Source organism: Diadema setosum, chromosome 21, assembly GCF_964275005.1.
Source record: "Diadema setosum chromosome 21, eeDiaSeto1, whole genome shotgun sequence".
Taxonomy (NCBI): Eukaryota; Metazoa; Echinodermata; class Echinoidea; order Diadematoida; family Diadematidae; genus Diadema; species Diadema setosum.
The window spans coordinates 23648360-23668596 of NC_092705.1; the positions used below are offsets into that span (position 1 = coordinate 23648360).

The 20237-nt window shown below is 39.1% G+C and overlaps 1 protein-coding gene across 1 annotated transcript; it reads left to right on the forward strand.

The window, feature by feature from the left end:
* The first annotated feature begins 267 nt into the window (after nt 1-267).
* Nucleotides 268-20143, forward strand: LOC140244699 (uncharacterized). The gene is made up of 11 exons (XM_072324316.1): nt 268-364; nt 4921-5156; nt 5365-5634; nt 6836-7066; nt 9586-9740; nt 14274-14503; nt 14783-14844; nt 15880-16125; nt 18307-18457; nt 19243-19382; nt 19916-20143. The coding sequence occupies exons 1-11, from the start codon at nt 268-270 to the stop codon at nt 20141-20143; spliced, it is 2046 nt and encodes a 681-aa protein (XP_072180417.1).
* Nucleotides 20144-20237: the final 94 nt, after the last annotated feature.

Below are 20237 nucleotides of genomic sequence, written 5' to 3' on the forward strand. Positions count from 1 at the left end.
AATCAAGCAGATTACCTCCATCCGTTTTTCCCCAAAATTTACACGCGGTACACTATAAAACAAAAGGCCGGGTTCCAAGCGCGGACTGGTTTAGATTCATTCCATCGGAAAAACCTGACCGGTTGACGGAAGTTCACTTCGACGCGTATTCTCCACTTTTTAGAGAGTTTACCTCCAATTGGCATATATCTGTATCTTTCCAGACCGATCGTAGGAAGAGATTCATTTCATCAGGAGTCGATCCGCTATTACATATAGCCGATGACAATGGCTAAAGATCCAGCGCTGGTTTCGTGTCTCTTGCTCTGCGTTCTCTTGGTGTTCCCGTGCATGTTGCTCCTGACTCTGGCACAGCCTTCCGACGGTAGGAAAGGTTTTGTTTTCATAATTCAGTTCAGTTCATTCAGCGATTGTCACGGCTGCTGGCACACTGTTTGTGAGCAAATGAATTGTTTCTTGAAATAACCACGCCAATGACCTTGTGTGCCTAGGAAGGCCGAGCGCTTGAATGGACATATTTGTCCTGTTAGGTGATTCAGAAAAGGAAGAAAAGAAAAGTGAAAAGAAAATTAAATGATATTGATACTGATAATGGATAGGAGAAGGAGGGCCATAGAGAAGGAATTACATATGGAGGGAGAAAAAGAAACAACAGCCACAAACTTTTCAAAGTTCATTTCAGCCACTATAGGCAGAAAGACCTTACCATGCAACATGACTGATATCTGAAAACAGACAATCGACAGACAAGCAAGAAACAAAACAAATGAACAAATGGAATGGGCTGTATACAACAATGATTGTCTTGATATGTCTTATACCGCAGAATGTCTTTCAACAGGTGTCAGATGTTTATTAGTTTATATATTTGTTTTTTACTTGTAAAGAGGTAGGATACATGTAGCAGAACATTCTTTTCACAAATGGATTTTGTAGTTCCAAATTCTTTAGACAATATTGTACTCGTATGCAGTCGGAAACGTCATGTAACGAGATATAGTCATATAGTGTATAGACCCTTCAATTGTTGTACAATGAGTCTTTTCTGTAATCGCTTTTATCTTTTACGCTTGATCTGTAATGCAGTCGTTCAATTACGTTACCATAAGGTGTACCATTTTGCCAGTCATTTTTTTTTTGTATGATGTTCACTGTCTGATAATACACGTCTACACGAATGCAATAGAAATGTCCTTATAACAGCTAAGTTAGCATCAAAACTAATGTAGGGATGCCAGAAACGTCATTAGTTTAAATAAGTAATTAGGATAAAAAACCGGCTATCTATGAAAGCGTTTAAACTTTAACTGAATCGTTAAGCTGATTAAAACATTTCATCTTACTTAACCCGATCGCACAATGTAGTAGAGTTAACTTGCCGGACCTTCAATTCCTCACAACGATCTAGCTTAGAGGTCAAAACAGCTAGGTCATTGGAACTCTGGACATTGGCCATTTTGATCAGGAACCGAAGTGTTCGGATTTCCGAACAGAAAGAGATAGAGGGAGAAAAACGAAACAATAGTACTTTGGCAAAAACATTAGCTTATGACATAACTCTGACATGGCATAAACTAATGGGCTCCTCTCCTTCAACAGAAAACAACTGACCACCATGGATTTAACAGTTTTTGTCAGCCATTGACCTCTATATTAATTGAAATGATCCCACGACCAATATTAATATGAAATTTACAAGAAATGTTAATGTGAGTCACTTTCTTGGACAGTATATCACCAAACAAATAAACATATTCAAATCTTCGAATATATTACCAAAAAGGTACTTTACAATTTTCTGGATATTTACAGGAATTTCAGTATCGCTCGTGTCCACTCACATGTTTGTTCTATAACCCATAGTCTAACCGTGCCTCCGGGTGATTATCAGACTTTAACATTTGAACAACTATAAATTAGTGAAACTGAGTACAGAGTTTCAAAATTTATAGTGTTTGGGATAAGGAATGAGAAAGTTTTCAAAATTTATAACAAATTACAATGAACAAGGATGATGACATGACAGCCTCACCATAAGAATGCATGAGTTGGGGCTCAAGGAAGTAGAACAAAAGAAGAAGGCATGCATAGATTTTTCACAGGTGAACTTGTTGAGCAAGCGGTATTGTAATGTTTGTTTGAAAAGATTTTATTTTCTGCATTTCATATTTTCTTTCAGAATAACAAAAATAACAAAGGCAGGTTCAATTACACAAATACAATTCTGAAAATTATTGACATATTACATAGTAAGTCATATTTTGTATGTAAAGACAAATGAAACGTTAAATAACATACAAAATGTTTATATGGCCAATAATGACTTAATTCACAGTACAATATATAATATATACATATGATGCAGAGGGCCGCCGTTATAAGCCGTGCTTGAACAGACGGACAGCAGTGTAATGGAAGTACACTGCTACATTTCTGAAATATATGAGGCTCTGATGTCATCAACACTGTTCAGTGTAATTTGTTGAGGATTTTCAATTTATTGGTTTCTCTGCTCAAGGACCACAATAAATTCCACCAATCTATACATGGAGCTGTTGATTTATGTACTTCATGATGTGAAATTATGAAAATCGTCCGGAATGCCCCTTTAATATCTTCTGAGAGTATGAGAGTATGAAATAAATTCTTCGGAGAGTATGAATGAAAACACCTTAGACGAAGTACAAAAAGATAGTATCCGGTCCATATTATGATGCCAATAGGCTAAATTGGGGCACAACACACCTGAATTTTGTCTTGTCGAAGTTATGACTGTTTAGTAATGACTGTATACCGATAGTTCTAAATTAGTTATAATTGTAACCATTAACGACCCAATGGCCTTCCCACGTATGCCATAGAGGAACGGCTCATAAAGTAACATGTAATCATGGTTTGTGGTGTTGAAGGCCTTGGTGAAGTCCACTAAGATACTGATCATTTAATGTGTGTGATAATCCAAAGCGTGTGCTGCTTTGTCAACAAATTTCAAAAGGGCGTGACAGGTGGTATCCCCCCCCCCCATAACCAAACTGATAATCTGTAAGTTAAATAGACACAAGACATCTTTAAAAAATCATTGTTCTTTTAGATATGGTTTATCAAAAGAGCTTGAACAAACAACAAGATACATAAATGTGCCCATATAATATTGCTGATATCAAAATCATCTCCATGCTTAGAGACAGGTATCATTGAAACTATTTAATTTGTTTCGGATGCAACCCACTTATCGTCTGCAAATCAAGAATATGAAAACTATGAAAAATAAGCACAGAAAACTATAACGGATTTGAATCTAAAATCATTTATTTTCTTTTTTTAACCAGAAACATTATATATGACCTTATAATTAGTACAGGGAGAAAAAAAAACAAACAAAGATAAATGTATGTGAATTATGTTGCCTTAGTTTTATTCGCTTGCATAGTTGTATCTGTTTTTTTTTTTATTTCCTATTCTGCAGATTGAAGAAAAGGGCTGCTCTGCTTGCTATTAAAAGAAAGCTGAATATTAAAATCATCAAATAAACTAAATCAGTCAGACAAGTCAATGAATACTATATGATCTCCGTATCATCGCATTATTATAATCCGACAATGCCTGAAATAAAACAAAACAGAACAAAAACAAAAACAAACCGTGAAACGGAAACGCAGTAAACAGGAGGCGCATGACATCAATTGTCCTACATACATGGAAGTGCCAGAAGGTCATTAATGTTCCCATGCCTCTGCGGTAACACTTCCTGCCATATATGGACAAACGTAGCTCCAATGTACCATATTCCTATAGACAAAGCCTAGCAATAACAATGACAATGAATTCTATTCTTGAATAGAAGTATAATTAACAAGGTAGTACTCTACAGTTATGTGGCAAACGGCGGTAATTGTAAAATTGCAATTGTAGAAATTGTATGGTTACATATACATGCGTTGAAAAAGGCAAAGTAAAATAACATCACAACGTATTTATAAATGATATTAAATTATCAAGGGAGGCATCAGAACCTACACACACACACACACACACATATGATTTTAAGTTTGTAGAGTTAAAAAGCTTCCACATTTAAAAATCATTCGGTCGAAAAGAGTAATATGAACTTACGAAAAGTTTCCCTTCTTAGACAAAAGTCGGAAATGTTTGCTTGTAAGTTTGTTTGATTTTCTTGCTGTCCAATCTAACTGCTGTCCCACAGCGATGGAACTTTCGTACAAGCTTTCAACAACGCTGCTCTTGTTATGAACATTTTTCTGATAATGATCACATTGTTAACAACAGTTACTGGAAGAAGTGCATGTATTAGCAAATAATAGTATTTATAGTAATAGTGCATTGCATAAAAAGTGGTATATAATTATACAAACTAATTATGTCACGATCTCTTCCATCCACGGCTACCTGCCCAGTGCAAGTACAGTCCAACGATGAGGTACCCTTATTTCATTCATCTGTGATGAGAATGATGAGCTGTATCTCAAAAAATTCCTCACGTTGCTGCTGACATCGACCATCGGGAGCGAAGAGAGCCGAACCCGAGCGTGTGAGAGGGAGGGCTTCTCTCTCTCTCTTCTCTCTCTGATGGCTTCACTCATGAAGACCCTTTACTCGCTTCTTAAATATTTAATTTTGTGTTACGAAAGTGAGAGCTCTTATAAGAAAGGCTAGCACCGAGAGGTCTGTGTGTAAATGGAAAAGTTCCAGACCGCTGTCTCCTACACCGGTGTTTCCAGAGTGTCTAACATTAATTTGTTCGTGTGTTTGTACCTTCCACTAGTTATTTTATTCTGGCATATCGTAAATACTTCATCGCTGAATGACTGGATGAGACTTTAACTTTTCTTCGATTATTGCATTAAAAATCATATCCAGATCTATGTTTTATAATACATTTTAATCTCCCTCGCCTTGCAGCTGCCGCAGTCGGCGGCTCGGCGGGCCATGAGTGCACCAGGGAGTGTGAATGGCCGCCAGCACCAAAACACTGCCGGTATAACTTCAGTCTGGAGTGGTACTACTCGATGTCCAAGGCCTGCTACGGGTGTCCCTACAACCTGACCGATTGCTCTCGACCCCACTGCATTCCACTGAACGGTGTCCCGCGACCGATCACTGTCGTCAATAGGATGTTCCCAGGACCGTCTGTCGAGGTAAAATCACGCACATGGCCCGGTCTACCGAACTTAGAAAAAAAAAGTAAAATAAGTCAATAAGTTAAGGTAGTCAATGATACAAAATTAATGTCTTATGTTGAATAAAGACAGACAAATCAAGAAGCAGAGGCGATGACAAAGTTATAGCCCATGACATTTAGATTAGCCAGTTCATATGTGATTTTGATCTTATTGCAATATTCAGGTATGCAAAGGAGATACCATTGAGGTTAACGTCTACAACCACATGATAAACGGTGAGGGGGCAAGCATTCACTGGCACGGTTTCCCCCAGAGGAACACGCCCTACATGGATGGTGTTTCCATGGTAACGCAGTGTCCGATAACGGAGTTCACGAGCTTCACCTACGAGATGGTCGCGGAACATCGCGGCACGCACTGGTGGCACGGTCACTCTGGAATGCATCGGGCGGATGGGGTGTTCGGCGCGCTTATTGTCAGGGAACCAGCACAGGTGAGGTTTGAATTCATGACTTCGTATGCTACTATCTATACAGGGTGGCCCAGAAAGAACGGCACACCAAAGATCTCCAACTCTTTGTGTGCCATGGTGGAAACCCCCTGTGTGCCACGTTATTCTGAGACACGAAGGTAGTCAGAATTGAGAAAGAATTCTGCTTTTCTGATTTGTATAACTTCAACAAATTTCTGTTAAGATGGGCATAATAGTAGGCAAAGTCAAGGAGGAATGCTAAACTTTGTTACGATATATTGTATGACGAATCTATTTTCAATTTTTCGTTTGAATGACCAGTTGCTACATTATTGTAAAGACATGACTTTACAATAATAATAACTTTGCACATAAAACCGTGAGAGAAACTTAGAATGTACGAGCAAATCTAGTTGGGAACATTGATAGATAGTCGACCACCACATATAGAATGCAAGTCGTATACGAGAGGAACAAAAGCACAAGAAACGCTTTCATTGTGCCGCGGGATTAGCAGTAATTAGCGGTTTATCGATCGGTCTTGGCGGCTTTGTTTGTTGAGCAGAATATGCGAAGTTGGCACGCCGTCGACTGAGTCGGACGTGCGAACGTGGCACATAAAGAGCTAATTTCAGCGATATTGTTGCAAATGTGTCATTATTTTGCATACTATTGGAAAGGCCATTTTTTTTTTCCCAGTACAGTGACACCAAGTTCTTTAATTTTAGTTGATGCGTTATGATTTTAGGACCATTGTCAGCCCTTACAATTTTCAAAATGTGATCATTTTGCACTTTCAGAGATACCGAAACCGGCTAGAATTCGGCTTGTCATGGAACCAGTAGCGCACAATGTGTGGAATGTGGGGCGGACGGTGTGATTGTCATTGTCCGTTATCATTGTGAATAATGTGAATGTCATTGTGAATGATGTACTGTATGTTGGTTTGACTTCTTTTTCTTTTCTTTTTTTTTGGGGGGGGGGGTGATAATTATGTCCGCATTCTCTCACGATGATTTCTTTACTTCTCATGTGCAAAGTAGCTAAAAAAAAAAGTAGCTAAAAACGTAGATAAATGATGAATCAATGTGTACATTTTCTAATTGTGATTTGTTGATTTGTACCATGCAGAAACAATAAATGAAATGATATGAAATTCCATCTCAATGACCAACATAGTAAAGATATATCGCTTCATTAATTTTGTTGTTCATGTGTTCAGGCTGATCCCCACAGTGACCTGTTCGACCATGACTTATCTGAACACGTACTGCTCGTCCATGACTGGCTGGATTCGCCGACTTTGGACAAATTCGCCGCTCATCACTTCGACAACGGCAGCAACAAACCGGAATCGGTGTTGATCAACGGCAAAGGTCGTCGCGCAGCCTTCTTCGACGACGAGGCGAATACCACGTTGTTCACGGCTAGGGAAATATTCCACGTCAGACAGGTAGGCTTATATCTCAGGATATAGCAGCGGATTTCCCATCCAATTTCAAGTCTATGCCGAAACAAATGCGTAAACTTGTCATTCCAATTAAACGATCCTATTTCTTCTGTGTCTATCAGTCATTCAATTATTCAAAATAAACAGCAAGCAATTTCATTTTTGCGCGAACAAAGGTGTTAATTGAAATACAATGTCGCTAGAGAGCACCCAATTTCGTGTTTGTTTTTTTTTTTTTCATCAAAACTCTTAACAGGTAGACAGTTTCCATGATATGCGGTGGAATTTGACATTTCTGCAATCAAATTACGAAGTCGCGGCAGGTGAACTTGATTCGGGCATTCAAATTTTGTTTCCAATATGAAGTCGATTTTGTTTTACCTTATTCATTCCAATTAAAATCATTGTGTACCTTTGATGATGTCGTTTTGATGACTATTTATCAGCAAAACTCTGGCCTCAGTTCAGTCAAGATTGTTCATCCGTTATCCAGAGTCCTCTTGTAAACAACATGAAGTAATAACCAGGCACTAGAGGAGGTTTACGCTTTATACAAATCAGGGTTTTGTTTTGTTGTTGTTGTTGTTGTTGTTGTTGTTGTTGTTGTTGTTGTTGTTGCTGTTGTTGTTGTTTTCAGGTTCTGCTGTAATTATAGCCTGATTTCTCCCCGTTAGACCTACAAATTTCACAAAAGCTATTCCCCACAAACCAGGTCTCACGATTGTTAATTCCAATAGTTGTAGAAGAAGTAATTGCAATTATTCGAAAATAATCATGTATGTTTAAATGGTTAAAAGAAAAACTGAATCACACTGTCAAACTTACAACTCCTTTAAAAGCAAATAACATAAGTCCTATTAAGAGCCACAGGTTCCTGCTTTACAAGGAAGTCCTGCTTCAATATACATGTAGCATATGAGAAGTAGTATTTCTTTATAATGTATTCAGTTCTCTGTTAAGAGTATATGTATTTGGCAAGAAATGATAAACTTATCTTTCAGACATTAGATTATTGGGTGGAGTAGCGTCATCCGAAGTCTATAATATACTAAGCTTATTAATAATGTGATCATTTGCACACATTCCCGCACTGCGATAAGAATTGATACATGAAAGTAGTGTCCCAGGAATGTTAAAATGTTCGAATAGGATGACAGACCGACGTTGTGTCCTCAGTAAATACTGATAGGTGCATGAACAAATTTGATTACCCCTTCAGAGAATCGATGATCTTTAGAATGTTTGCAATGTACAAGGTCTCTCTCGAGGCTTCGGAGTTTACCGAATAAACGGCGGTTTGCATGGGATACCGTCTATTTTGTTAAACGTGTTTGCACTTCCGTATACCATCTGTTTAGTTATTCTTGTGGACCTGGATAAACAAACTGTTTGTTCACAATCTTTGTGTGCATGTATCTCCTGTTCAAGCATGGTGTACTACATCTGCTTTTATACAACGTCCAAGTAGATCCTTGTAATTTGATTGGAGGATCATTGTTGGTGACGTGATATTCAATAACTACTCCATTCAACGCGCCGTGCAATTTTTGTTCTATTTTTGCGTGCAACTTGGTTCGATTTTTTCGTTCTATTCCACGGTTCGAGAAGTTGTACGATACTGCATGTACTGTGTGTTGCATATTGAGGTTCGCATGCAGCTAGCGCAGTGTACGTGTGCGGTACATGCATGCGCGTATGTAGGCCTACGTAGTGCTAGTGTACGTGTATGAGCGCTAGCTGTGACCTGTATCTACACTGATTGCACAAGCCAGAAAGAGAATCGCAGTGGATCCACATAAAGTATGGCTATATTTTTCATACGTATATAGACCTCTGGGCCTACTTACGTAGACCTACCCAACAATCCTCCAACCAAATAAAGTTCTACTTGGACGTTGTATAAAACAAATAGTGCATGGTCTTTACTCGTGTAATGTAACAAAATTTCGCACTCGGTGAAAGATGAGGCGCACTATTCAACTCGGCTTCGCCTCGTTGAATAGAGCGCCTCTATCTTTCACCTCGTGCGAAATCTCGTACCATTGCACTCGTGACCATTCACTATTTGTATAATAATCAACACTCATGCATATCAGTATAAGAGCCAGTATAATATCAGCAGATCGAGGTAATCATCCATGCAAATAGATCGGACTCCTTCATGTGGCAATGGTCATCAAACGTTATGAAGTGAGAAGCTCCTTGTAATGGAAAACAATGATTATATGCATTTTAGTCTAAACTCATCTGCGACATTTTGCATAATGATTCTCTGCAAAAGAATGAGCTTTATCATCATCAATACCTGTATATTTCTTAGTTATATTTCGAGTAAAGTGAATGTGGCATGTTGCATGCACATGCCTGGAAACGTCCTAAGAGAAAAAAAAAATTGCAAAACAAAGACAATAAAAACATTCAGTGGAAACATGAATGAAAAGTCGACTATGAATGTACAAGGGGGTCCCATGATGTTAGATAACCACATGGGTTGGGCTTGCTCGATCTACTTATCTTGGCAGGGTCATCGCTACCGCTTCCGGGTCATCAGCAACGCAATCACCAACGCTGCCCTCAAGATCAGCGTCGACGGCCACAACCTAACTCTCATTGCCAGCGACGGGGGAGACATCCACCCCGTTTCCGTTGACGCTTTTGTTATCTACGGCGGTGAAAGGTTAGACAATGGTAGCTCCATGGCTAGACTTGTAATCAAACAACCATCAGCAGGCCCGTAGCCAGGGGGGGTGCGTCGGGTGCGTACGCACCCCCCAAATTCTGAAAGGTCCACTTTTTCATAATAATGGTTTTTAGCAATTCTCAAGATAACAATCCAAATGAATATAAAGACACATTATATGCTACGTAAATGTGGAAGAGTACGTTTAACAATGTTAAAGATAATTGTACGAAACCCTTTTGTTGTATGAACCATCGGATCGCCCCCATGCACACAAACACAAATGTTATGTATCAATTTGTGCGAGCTATTATTATATTGGCACTGCATGCCATGGCCCTTGGCGCGTGTGACCGGTGTTTTTTTTTTTTTTTTTTTTCCACTGGCCGCCCGAGTACGTGCGATTCGTGGATGACATTGAGGTTGACACTTGCATTTTTTCACAGGAACAGAGGTAAGTGGATGAAAATCTAATAGCCTCAAGTTTACATCTATGATAAAAATTAAAGAAATTTCCTCGAAATTACTATAATCGAAAACCTGAGACATTTTATATCTACGTCTCACAAAGATATAGTACATGTATGTATAAGTACATGTTGGCATGATAATGCCTGGGGATAGATTATTATGTCAACTATTTTCCATTATGAATGCATGCTCCAATCAAATTGTGAAAAGGTGGTCATGAATTAGCATTTCTTACGAACGATCAGGAGAGACAAAACAAAATGAAAGACCTGTCTTACTCCAGTTCTCTTGTAACACTCATTGGGCCATTATGCATGCCTAACGAATTATAATAGCTGCTTTTTCTAGCCCTTTTGCTAGTACCAATATTCGAGAAAAGATCATCTATCAAGTAACTGGACGATCTTCGTGTATAATCTAATGCTTTTAAACACACTTGCCTACTCGCCTTCAGCTGGCATTTGTTTACGGTTCCAACAAATTATTAGTTATACATTTTCTCATGTTGTGACAGTTCGATTGGTTCTCATTTTGAAGTGAGCCAAAACCTAAGAACATTCTCACTTATAATTTCCAAAGAGTATTATGCAGGCACGCAAACTCAATTTAGTTGTACTTCATTTAAATGTAATGGGTAAGAGGGTATGAGAGAGAATGCTGAGCTATGAAGTAAAATGGTAAAGTAAAAAGTTTGTCAGATAGTATTACAAAAACCTGAATATTGCAAGAGCTCCGGAGTAAAAACAGTCGGGGAAAAACCCTATGTATGATAATATTGTGAGAGCGTTAGACTGCATTGTGACGCGTCGTTGTTTAATTTACATTCTTTATTCATATTTTTCATAAAAAACACAGGCAATGAGCCGGATTGGGTTAAAATTCTCACTTACAGCTTTGTAGAAGTCTGAGTCAACAGTATCACACAGTACTTCAAGACGTATTAGTACAAACGATTTCTTGAGCCTGCACCGTTTCAGGCTCTGTTCTGGATACGGCGGTAGAAACTCATTCTTTTTTGTTGTTTATTTTATCATATTTACTAATCTCTTTTCTAACTTACAGGTAGCAGATTTCTTTACAGGCCAAATTCGGAAATGTACTGTTGATTATTACTTATACATTTTCTCATGTTGTGACAGTTCTATTGGTTCTCATTTTAAAGTGAGCCAAAACCTAAGAACATTCTCACTTATAATTTCCAAAGAGTATTATGCAGGCACGCAAACTCATTTTAGTTGTATTTCATTTAAATGTAATGGGTAAGAGGGTATGAGAGAGAATGGAAAGTGCTGAGCTATGAAGTAAGATGGTAAAGTAAAAAGTTTGTCAGATAGTATTACTAAAGAACCTCATTCTTTTTGTTTGTTTATTTTATCATTATTTACTTATCTCTCTTCTAACTTAAAGGTAGTGGATCTCTTTGCAGCCCAAATTCGAAAATGCCTAGAGACAGCTAGTAACCGAATATGCTACTATAGTTTAATAAATAAGAAATAACCATTCCAGTATGTATCTTAGTTTGCACAGTAAGACAGATCAAATCAAATAGGAAAACATCTGAGCACTAAGCCTGAGGTCTGAATTTGCACTCAACTTCTTCCAATGGCTAACGGATGTTTAATTTTTGAATTTCACTGACCTCCAAATTTCACAAAGAAAACCTTCTTAGCATGATGGTTAATATGACATTTGACTGATATTGGAGATGTTTGCGAATCGGATCTACTACCTTTAATATTATTAAATCTAAAATGATTATTTGAAAGTTCGGAAATGCTGGAAATATCCTACCACAAGGAGGCAAAATATAAATGGTTCACATTTACAATTCATTTTGTTTTAAAAATTATTAAAAATTCTTATCTATTTTCGTTTTTGACAAACTCGCATACCAGGCTTCAGGCCTGCTAACGCGGGTATACAATAGAAAAAATAAAAGTTAAAACAACACCAGGAAAATCACTATTCTCAATTTTGCGGCGCGCTACGCGCGCAGAGTCTCGAACACAATTAAACTTTGCAACTTCCTGGCAAAATGAGTTTTTACTATTTCCTAGATGAAATACCGTAACGCGATTGCATGCAACAGACAAAAATACAAATTTCCTCGAGACTTTAAAACGTCATTAAAACAGTCAAAATTCACAATTTGCGGCGCGCTTCGCGCGCAAATTCTTATACAACTTTTGTAGTTCGGTCGTCCAAAGAATATATATGTATATATATAATTGTGTGTGTGTGTGTGTGTGTGTGTGTGTGTGTGTGTCATCATTGGTATTGGTACCGAAGGTCCGTTTTTTTAGTGACCGCACCCCCCCTTGAAAAATCCTGGCTACGGGCCTGATCAGTAGTCAAGTGTCGTACAGGAAGATATACTATGAATATCTGTATCAGGTTCTTCTTCTTCTTCTTCTTCTTCTTCTTCTTCTTCTTCTGATTAAGTCTGCCTCCTTCAATAGGCTGAAGATTCTTGCAGACTGTGCTATTTACATTATAATACTGTTTATTTACAGATATTTACAAGCACATAGAAAAATATGACGAAAAATAACTAGCCACTGTGATCAACCGTTAGATGGTTTCGGAATGATCCCACAGAAGGCGCTGAAACAATTTCTGACGACAGGGAATTCCAGTTCCTTACAGTTCTTGGAAAGAACGAATGGCGATGCGATTCAGTTCTCGAGTATGGTACCTGATAGGAGTGTGGTTGCTAGGCTCTCGTCAACTGAGTAACCTGTTTGATATTATAGTCCTGTGCTGAAAGAGGAGTAAGATTATTGTGTATTTTTGTACATTATAATTAGTCTGTCATTTTCTCTGCGTTGTTCCAGAGTGGTCCAATCAAGTTCTTGCAGCATTTTGGTGACACTTGAGGTGTTATGGTAGCGATTTAAAGTAAATCTCGCAGCTCTTCTCTGGACCATTTCCACTTTGTGGAAATAGTCCAGAGAAGAGCTGCTGCGCGTTTCTTGTTTGGAATGGTCCAGGTTGTGAAGGGTACTTATGTTTGCTTGCTTACTGTTATCATTTATGTTTTAACCCTTTGTGTGCAATTAATGCCGATTGGTAGGCCATACAGAGAACCCCACAGCGTTGTACACACTGTCAAAAGGGTTACAGCTCGTTATTCCGAAGGTTCGTTATTCCGAAGGCTCTTTAGTCCGAAGATTCGTTATTCCGAAGGTTCGTTATTCCGAATCTCATTTTCGGATTAACGAATCTCCGGAATAACGAACCTTCGGAATAACGCCACAAATGTTCGAATTAACAAACCCTTTTTCATTTTCGGATTAACGAACCTCTTAGGTATAGGGAACTTGCGTGTTTCGGATTAACGAACCTTCGGAACAACGAACCTTCGGAATAACGAACAGCACCCGTCCAAAGTCATGGCTCAGAAGGGATCAAAGAAATATCACATAGTGACTATACGTGACATAATTTTATGAGCGTTGAGGGGGAACTCCGTGGAAGTGTGTAATCGATAGAACAGATATTGCATGCACGAGTGAGGTCAATGAAATAATGCCATGATTATACTATTACACTAAGGTGAACAACAGTATCACAATAACTGACGGAAATTCAAGGTGTTGGAAATCTCCTCATCCATGAAGTCAATGAACACATTCTGGATACTGGGAACTATTTTTTTTTTACACACCAAACAATCAACAAACAAACAATTCTCAACTAGCTGAGATGAGACAAGTGACTCAAAAAGAGCTACTGAAGAGTCTGTTTGCAAAAACCGATAAGTCCATATTTGCCAAATGGAGATATTTGCGATTAAAGGTCAAGAAAAATAAAGAGAATAATAAGAAAACTTTTGCTTCTTTTGACCATAACTTCAAAAATGTACCTTTATATGTAGTTACCAATATATCATTTAAAAGGTATTACTTTGTACTTTATGACAGAGACCGTACTTCAAAATCTTCAAAAATGGACTTATCGGTTTTTGCAAACAAACTCTTCAATATTCATTTTACAGATTGCTGTTGCAATTCATGTCATTAAACGTAATGGAATTTCTGGTTGATTTATGGTATATAGGTTTGACTTCGTCCTCGATGCAAACGAAGTTCCGGGAAATTACTGGCTGCGAGTCAAGGGCTTAGCTGACGCCAAGTTCGTCCAGGAATTGGCAGTAATCCGATACGAGGGCGCCCCCGATGAAGACCCAGCAGAGTCAGAGGATTTCGACAGAGACGGCCTGATATTGCAGGATTTGAACGAACCCGCGTCGGAAACTGTCTACACCATTGATGAGATGGTTTCAGTAGGTTGGTTTATATATGCGTGCTTCTTTCTTTGATCATAATTTGGCTGTAGAATTATGAGTTGTTTGTTTTCTTTGTTTGTTTTTTAATTGGTGCTTGCAAGTTGCAGTATATCACTCGATGGAAAACCCTTATAAACAAACCCAATCAAATGTTGCGTGATAGAAAGTATCTCAAGCCTTATGATTTAGTGTCTCTCCCTCTCTTTCCCGTTCTCTCTCTCCCCCTCTCTCTTTCTCTCTTTATCTTTATTTCCCCCCTCTCTCTCCTTATTGAATTCAGATAACGACATCATACCACAAGAAAACAAGGTCACGCATTACATCGCATTTGACTTTTATAAGGTAAGACCACCTGTTGAACCAAAACTTGTTAAAGAAATCAAATAAATGTGAATGTTACATGTGGTATAGACAATCTGTATTGATTAGTGTCAATACATTAAGGCTTCACCGATACCGTCCCATCAAGAAATTCGCAGGTGCGTGTATGCGTGTTTGTTTTGAGTGGTTTTTGTTCCCGACAAACAAACTCTTATAAGTCTATGATGGCATATATTCATTCATCGATGATATGCAATGGTAACTGTACATTTATCTATCTTCGTTAATCTGTAACAAGATCTCTCCTCCACAAACGAAGAGCAAGGGTGGCGTTACGTAACAGATGTGCTCTGCTCCGCTTTCGAATAGCCATATGTTCCTTTTGGCATGAAACTACCTAATCACATTATTGCAGCGTAATTGTCGTTGCAAACTTAAAGAATATTCTTAACTGCTGTCAATAGACCAGTAATTACTAACATTTGATTAAAAAAAAAAAAAAACACGTCTGTTTTGTCCTTCCTCATGTTTAATAACGAGCCATTCTATTAATCTGTACCTCAAAAGCACTTTTCAACACTTGGAATCCATTTCTTATACATTAGCTGTTGTGACATGGGGCAAACCTCGTCGCAAGCTTGCAGGTTGTCAAGAAAACCCAGTGTTCAGAAGGGCATATCGCATCAAACTTTTAATATGTTCATCAACCGGCCTACTCGAGAGAGGTCTCTTCACTATTATTATCTAGATTTTCATTTTATTTATGACAGGTTTAGAGTGAACTTTAGAACACTTCTCTTCTCCCTCGTATTTATTCATCTCCCTAAGCTAATCTCTTGAAGAGGACATGTATATAGAGTACGCATCATCTTTAAAGATATTATGTGGCACTGATGGGTTTGTGCATGACTTAGCCACAGAACAGTTTTCACTCGCACTTTGCCTGTTGCGTTGTACTTATTCGTAAAATTAATGAAAAAAAAACACAACTTTAAACATCTGTTTTTATATCTGTCCTTAAAAAAAATAAAATAAAATAAAATCTTTACTTTGCAGGTCAATAATTACAATTTCCACGACCCGATTCTGTATCCCATCGAGGACATTTCATCGACGCACCATCTCTATTCACCCCAACTGAACCACGTGTCGTTCAAATTCGCTCCAGCCGCGCCCCTCACGCAGTCGGCTGACATCCCTGCTGAAGATCTGTGTGAGGCGAGTGATGTGTTGAATATGGCTGAGAAGTGCACGGAGGAGTACTGCGAGTGTACCCACGTCATCACAGTACAGCTCGGTCAGGTACGGAGCGTTTGTTGTACTTATCGGCTGTCATCCTTATTTATGCTATCATAATTGTTTTTATATTCATACACACTGAAGCAATGGAGCTTCCCTTTAAAGGCTATGTTATCTATATAACATAAGTGGTGAGGATTTGTGCAAATATTGTAGTGATAGATGATGGCGTCAAGATATTGTGTAATCAGGGACATTGTCCACATTCAACATAATTATTTGAACAGTCATGTATACCTCCATCTTGAACTGTGGCCGCAAACGACGGGTCTGGACGGCTTATCTCGATGGCAGTGATTTGCTATTGACACAGGTTGACAGTCAATTCTTTATTACAGATAAGAAGGCTCGATTGACTGTAAACACAATTAGGAATTAAGAGAGATGAATGTGCGCATATGAATAGAATCTTGCAACTAGTGATTGCCTGAGACTAATAACCTTCTACATTATGGCGCAGTTTTAGACGACTAGGTTCACACAAGGTAGGGCACGACCCCCTCCCCCCAACTGTACATGTCGCGTCTGTTTGTCTTTCTGTCTTTTTATTTCGTGCCTCTTATCTGTCTGTCTGTCTGTCCGTATGTATGTATGTATGTATGTTTTGAGTAGAGAGCAGGTAAGGTGGTGAGGATCGCAGAAAGGATGTTTGATTGTCTTGTGGTCGGTCTGTTTGTTCTAAAAGAGGGGGTCCTGTGTCATATAGTGGATGGACTCCTTACTCCCAATGGGATGACACGAGTTCGATTCCCGCCCAGTACTTACGTCCTTGGACAAGATGTTTTTACCCACCATGTCCCTTTCGACCAGGTGTATTAATGTTCACCTGGCAACGCTGGGATAACTATAGGGCACTCAGATGGTAGAGCAGTGGTAACACTGAAGAGGCTAATAAAACCTTAATGTAAAAGAAGCTGTTGCTGAAAATTTCGAATTTAGATCATACGTGGGGGTTTTTCGTCTGCGTAGAAGCAAACATGAGATATTTGAACTACAATTTCTCATGTTTATGGACTGCCCTATAATAATCGTTATGCCAGTTGACATTTACGTATTTACTCAGCTAAATTGGGGTTTCTTGGGGTTACAAGCTACTCTCCGATCGGCTTGAAAAGTTGATGAGGGTGTCATGGGCTGTACATAGTCCACATAATAATGTTGACTTGGCGCAACGCGTTCAGTCGTTTGTCTTTGCCGGATCCGTATGTTAGAATGAGAGACAAGCTAGGAACAGAGGCGGAATCTGGAGACGAACTGTATTAATCGCTTTTATTCGGACGTTCGGGACATAAATTGTATCAGAGCAATTACCCCCCGGGGGCAACAAATACCCCCCCCCCCCCCCCGACAACAATACCCCCGGCTAAATACTGGTTAGTGATAAAGTTAGAGTAAAGATTAGGGTTAGGGTTAGGTTTATAGGGTCTAGAGTTTGGGTTAGGGTTATAATAAGGTTCAGGATTAGGATTAGGGTCAGGGGAAGGGTTTGGAGCAATTGCCCGTGGGGTAATTGCCCTAGACCGCATGGCAGATGTGTGTAGTGTAGATGGGTATACTTGGGTGACCCGCACCTCGTCATAGTTAATGTCTATGCATTGATTTATTTTAATCACATTTCGTCACTGAAATTCTATGAAATCCCACTCACATACATGAAAAATGCTGATTCCAATAGAACCACAAGTTCACTGATCGATACCAGAGATTTGCAGCTATCGTCCTCAGACGCGAACGATGCGAAATAGTTGTGCGCTAGAGGCCCGCAACTCGCCACCCGCGCTCTCATAGACAAAGCATGTAACAGACGTGTACGGTTGACAGTGATGCTCCCATAGACAAGCACGCAAAGGATGCGTGCGGGTGACCGTGATGATACTTCTATAACACGTATTCCTAATATAAATTTAAGATTTTCGCGAAAAACTATTGGGTTTTCACCACAGTTTCCTTGATTGTGGTAACCCTGCCAAAGTTTCAAGCGTACTGAACACAGTCCCAGGCATAAATTTTTGTTCAGTGCGCTTGTAACAATTTTAAGCGGGGTGACGGTATTCGGGTCCCTGGCGAGGTGCGGGCACCTCACTATACATGCAACAGCGCCCTCTTGAGATCCTGCATCTGTTTCCCTTTAACACTGACATGATTGATATTTCGATGTGGACTGTCATTTCTTTGAACTCACAGACAGTGGAGCTGGTTCTCATTGATGAGGGCGTCTCGTTTGATGCCAGTCACCCGTTCCATATGCACGGCTATTCCTTCCATGTCGTTGGTCAGGACAGATTGAACGGCACTGGCATCAGTATTGAGGAGGTCATTGAGCTTGACAAAGAAGGTGATCATACAATTAATATTGATTAGAACGTCCATGTTTGGGATACTATCAAGAAATACATAAGCAAACCGAACCAGCAAACCGGAATAAGACACACCAAAAAATGTCTCACAGATGGATAAAAGTATACACACATTAAATTATCATGATAGCTGTCAATGTAATTACTAATCATGGCCGTGCTTACAAATGTGGTGGAGGCATCTTTCCGGGTCTCCGTCCGCCCAAAATATTCTTGTCGCGATTCAAGAAAATCTGGGGCCCGTTGCATAAAAGTTACTTTCATGGTAACTTTGCCATCCAATGGTAACTACCATGGCAACAATACTCAACAGCCAATCAAAATCAAGAATTCCATGGAAGTTACCGTTGGATGGCAAAGTTACCATGATTGATAGTAACTTTCATGCAACGGGCCCCTGTAAATGAATTATTGTAAAATAGTAATAGGAATTATTTTGTCATTTATTATGAAGTGACTGCCTGAGAAGCGAAGGCATCCCAGTCAACTGCGCTGCAGTCGAATTCTGAAGTCTCTCTTATCTGTCCCGTTACTTTCATAAGTAATTTCTCATAAAAAAAAAGAAAGAAAGATAATTATCAGCTGAAAAGGAGGAACTGAACAGACCTTGATTTTTCCTTTTATGATGCTTAGCGAGCATCATAGAAGCACCTAAACATACCATATCCAGACGTTTTCAGGCAGCATTCTTCTGCCAACATTTGATGACAAAATCTATTTTATTCATTTGTTTATGATGTATCAAAACATTATCATCCTTTAGGTTTGATAGCAAGAAATTTGGACCACCCTCCCATCAAGGACACCGTCATCGTGCCAGACGGTGGTTATACCATCGTCCAGTTCGTAGCAGACAACCCAGGCTGGTGGTTCTTCCACTGCCATCTCGAGTTTCATGTGGCAGTGAGTGTGTTATTATTTTAGTATTTCGGAAAAGGCAGTTTTTTGCTTGGTCCTTAAACTTAAAATTCACATAATTATATTGATATTCTTTTAAAGTGAAGCCACGCGTTGGTGTTATATGACAATGGAAAGAAAATGTGATTATTGCAATAACAGTATAATACCATGTAAAACAAAAGAGTAATTGGTGATTTTCATGATCTCATAAAGTTTACAACAAAGAATGATAATGGTTTTGGGAAATTTGCGTGGGCCATTATTGTAATGATTATGGTCACTATTGCTTATATTGTATTTATCAACATTTATATAATATCTAGTAATATACAAATTACATTTAGTCATTGTTAGTATGGTAAAATGATAGTGTTAAATGAAAATAGTATTCTAATGATAAAAACAAAATTTCGATGATGCACAAAGGTAAATCTGCGGCATGAGCAAAGTCAGCAACTCGTGCCTTAATTGAAGTAAAGTGCGATGAGTATTAATCTTAAATTCAGTCTGAGTTTGATACTCGCTTTCACTCACAGATCGGAATGGGGCTGTTGGTCCACGTGGGAACAGACGCCGATCTTCCTCCCGCTCCCGACAACTTCCCGCGCTGTGGCAGTTGGCCCTCCTCCCCGTCGTTCTCGACCGAGCAGCCCGCGACAAGCCCGACAGGAAACGGCGCGCACGCAACCATCTCGCCTTTCGCAGCTCTCTGCGCCGTTTGTGTGTGGCTGTTTACAACATGGCTACATGGAATGTCCCGATGATTATCGATGGAGACAAAGAAACGAACTCTTAATAGCAATTTCTTCGAAGATATGAACATATTTAGACTAATTTATATTTCTCAATTGAGCCTCG

Excerpts from the sequence above, each read along its gene's own strand:
- LOC140244699 (XM_072324316.1), top strand. The coding sequence starts at position 268 with ATGGCTAAAGATCCAGCGCTGGTTTCGTGTCTCTTGCTCTGCGTTCTC. Across the intron at positions 5,157-5,364 it reads TCCCAGGACCGTCTGTCGAG|GTATGCAAAGGAGATACCAT; the intron begins GTAAAATCACGC and ends TGCAATATTCAG. Across the intron at positions 14,845-15,879 it reads TCGCATTTGACTTTTATAAG|GTCAATAATTACAATTTCCA; the intron begins GTAAGACCACCT and ends TTTACTTTGCAG.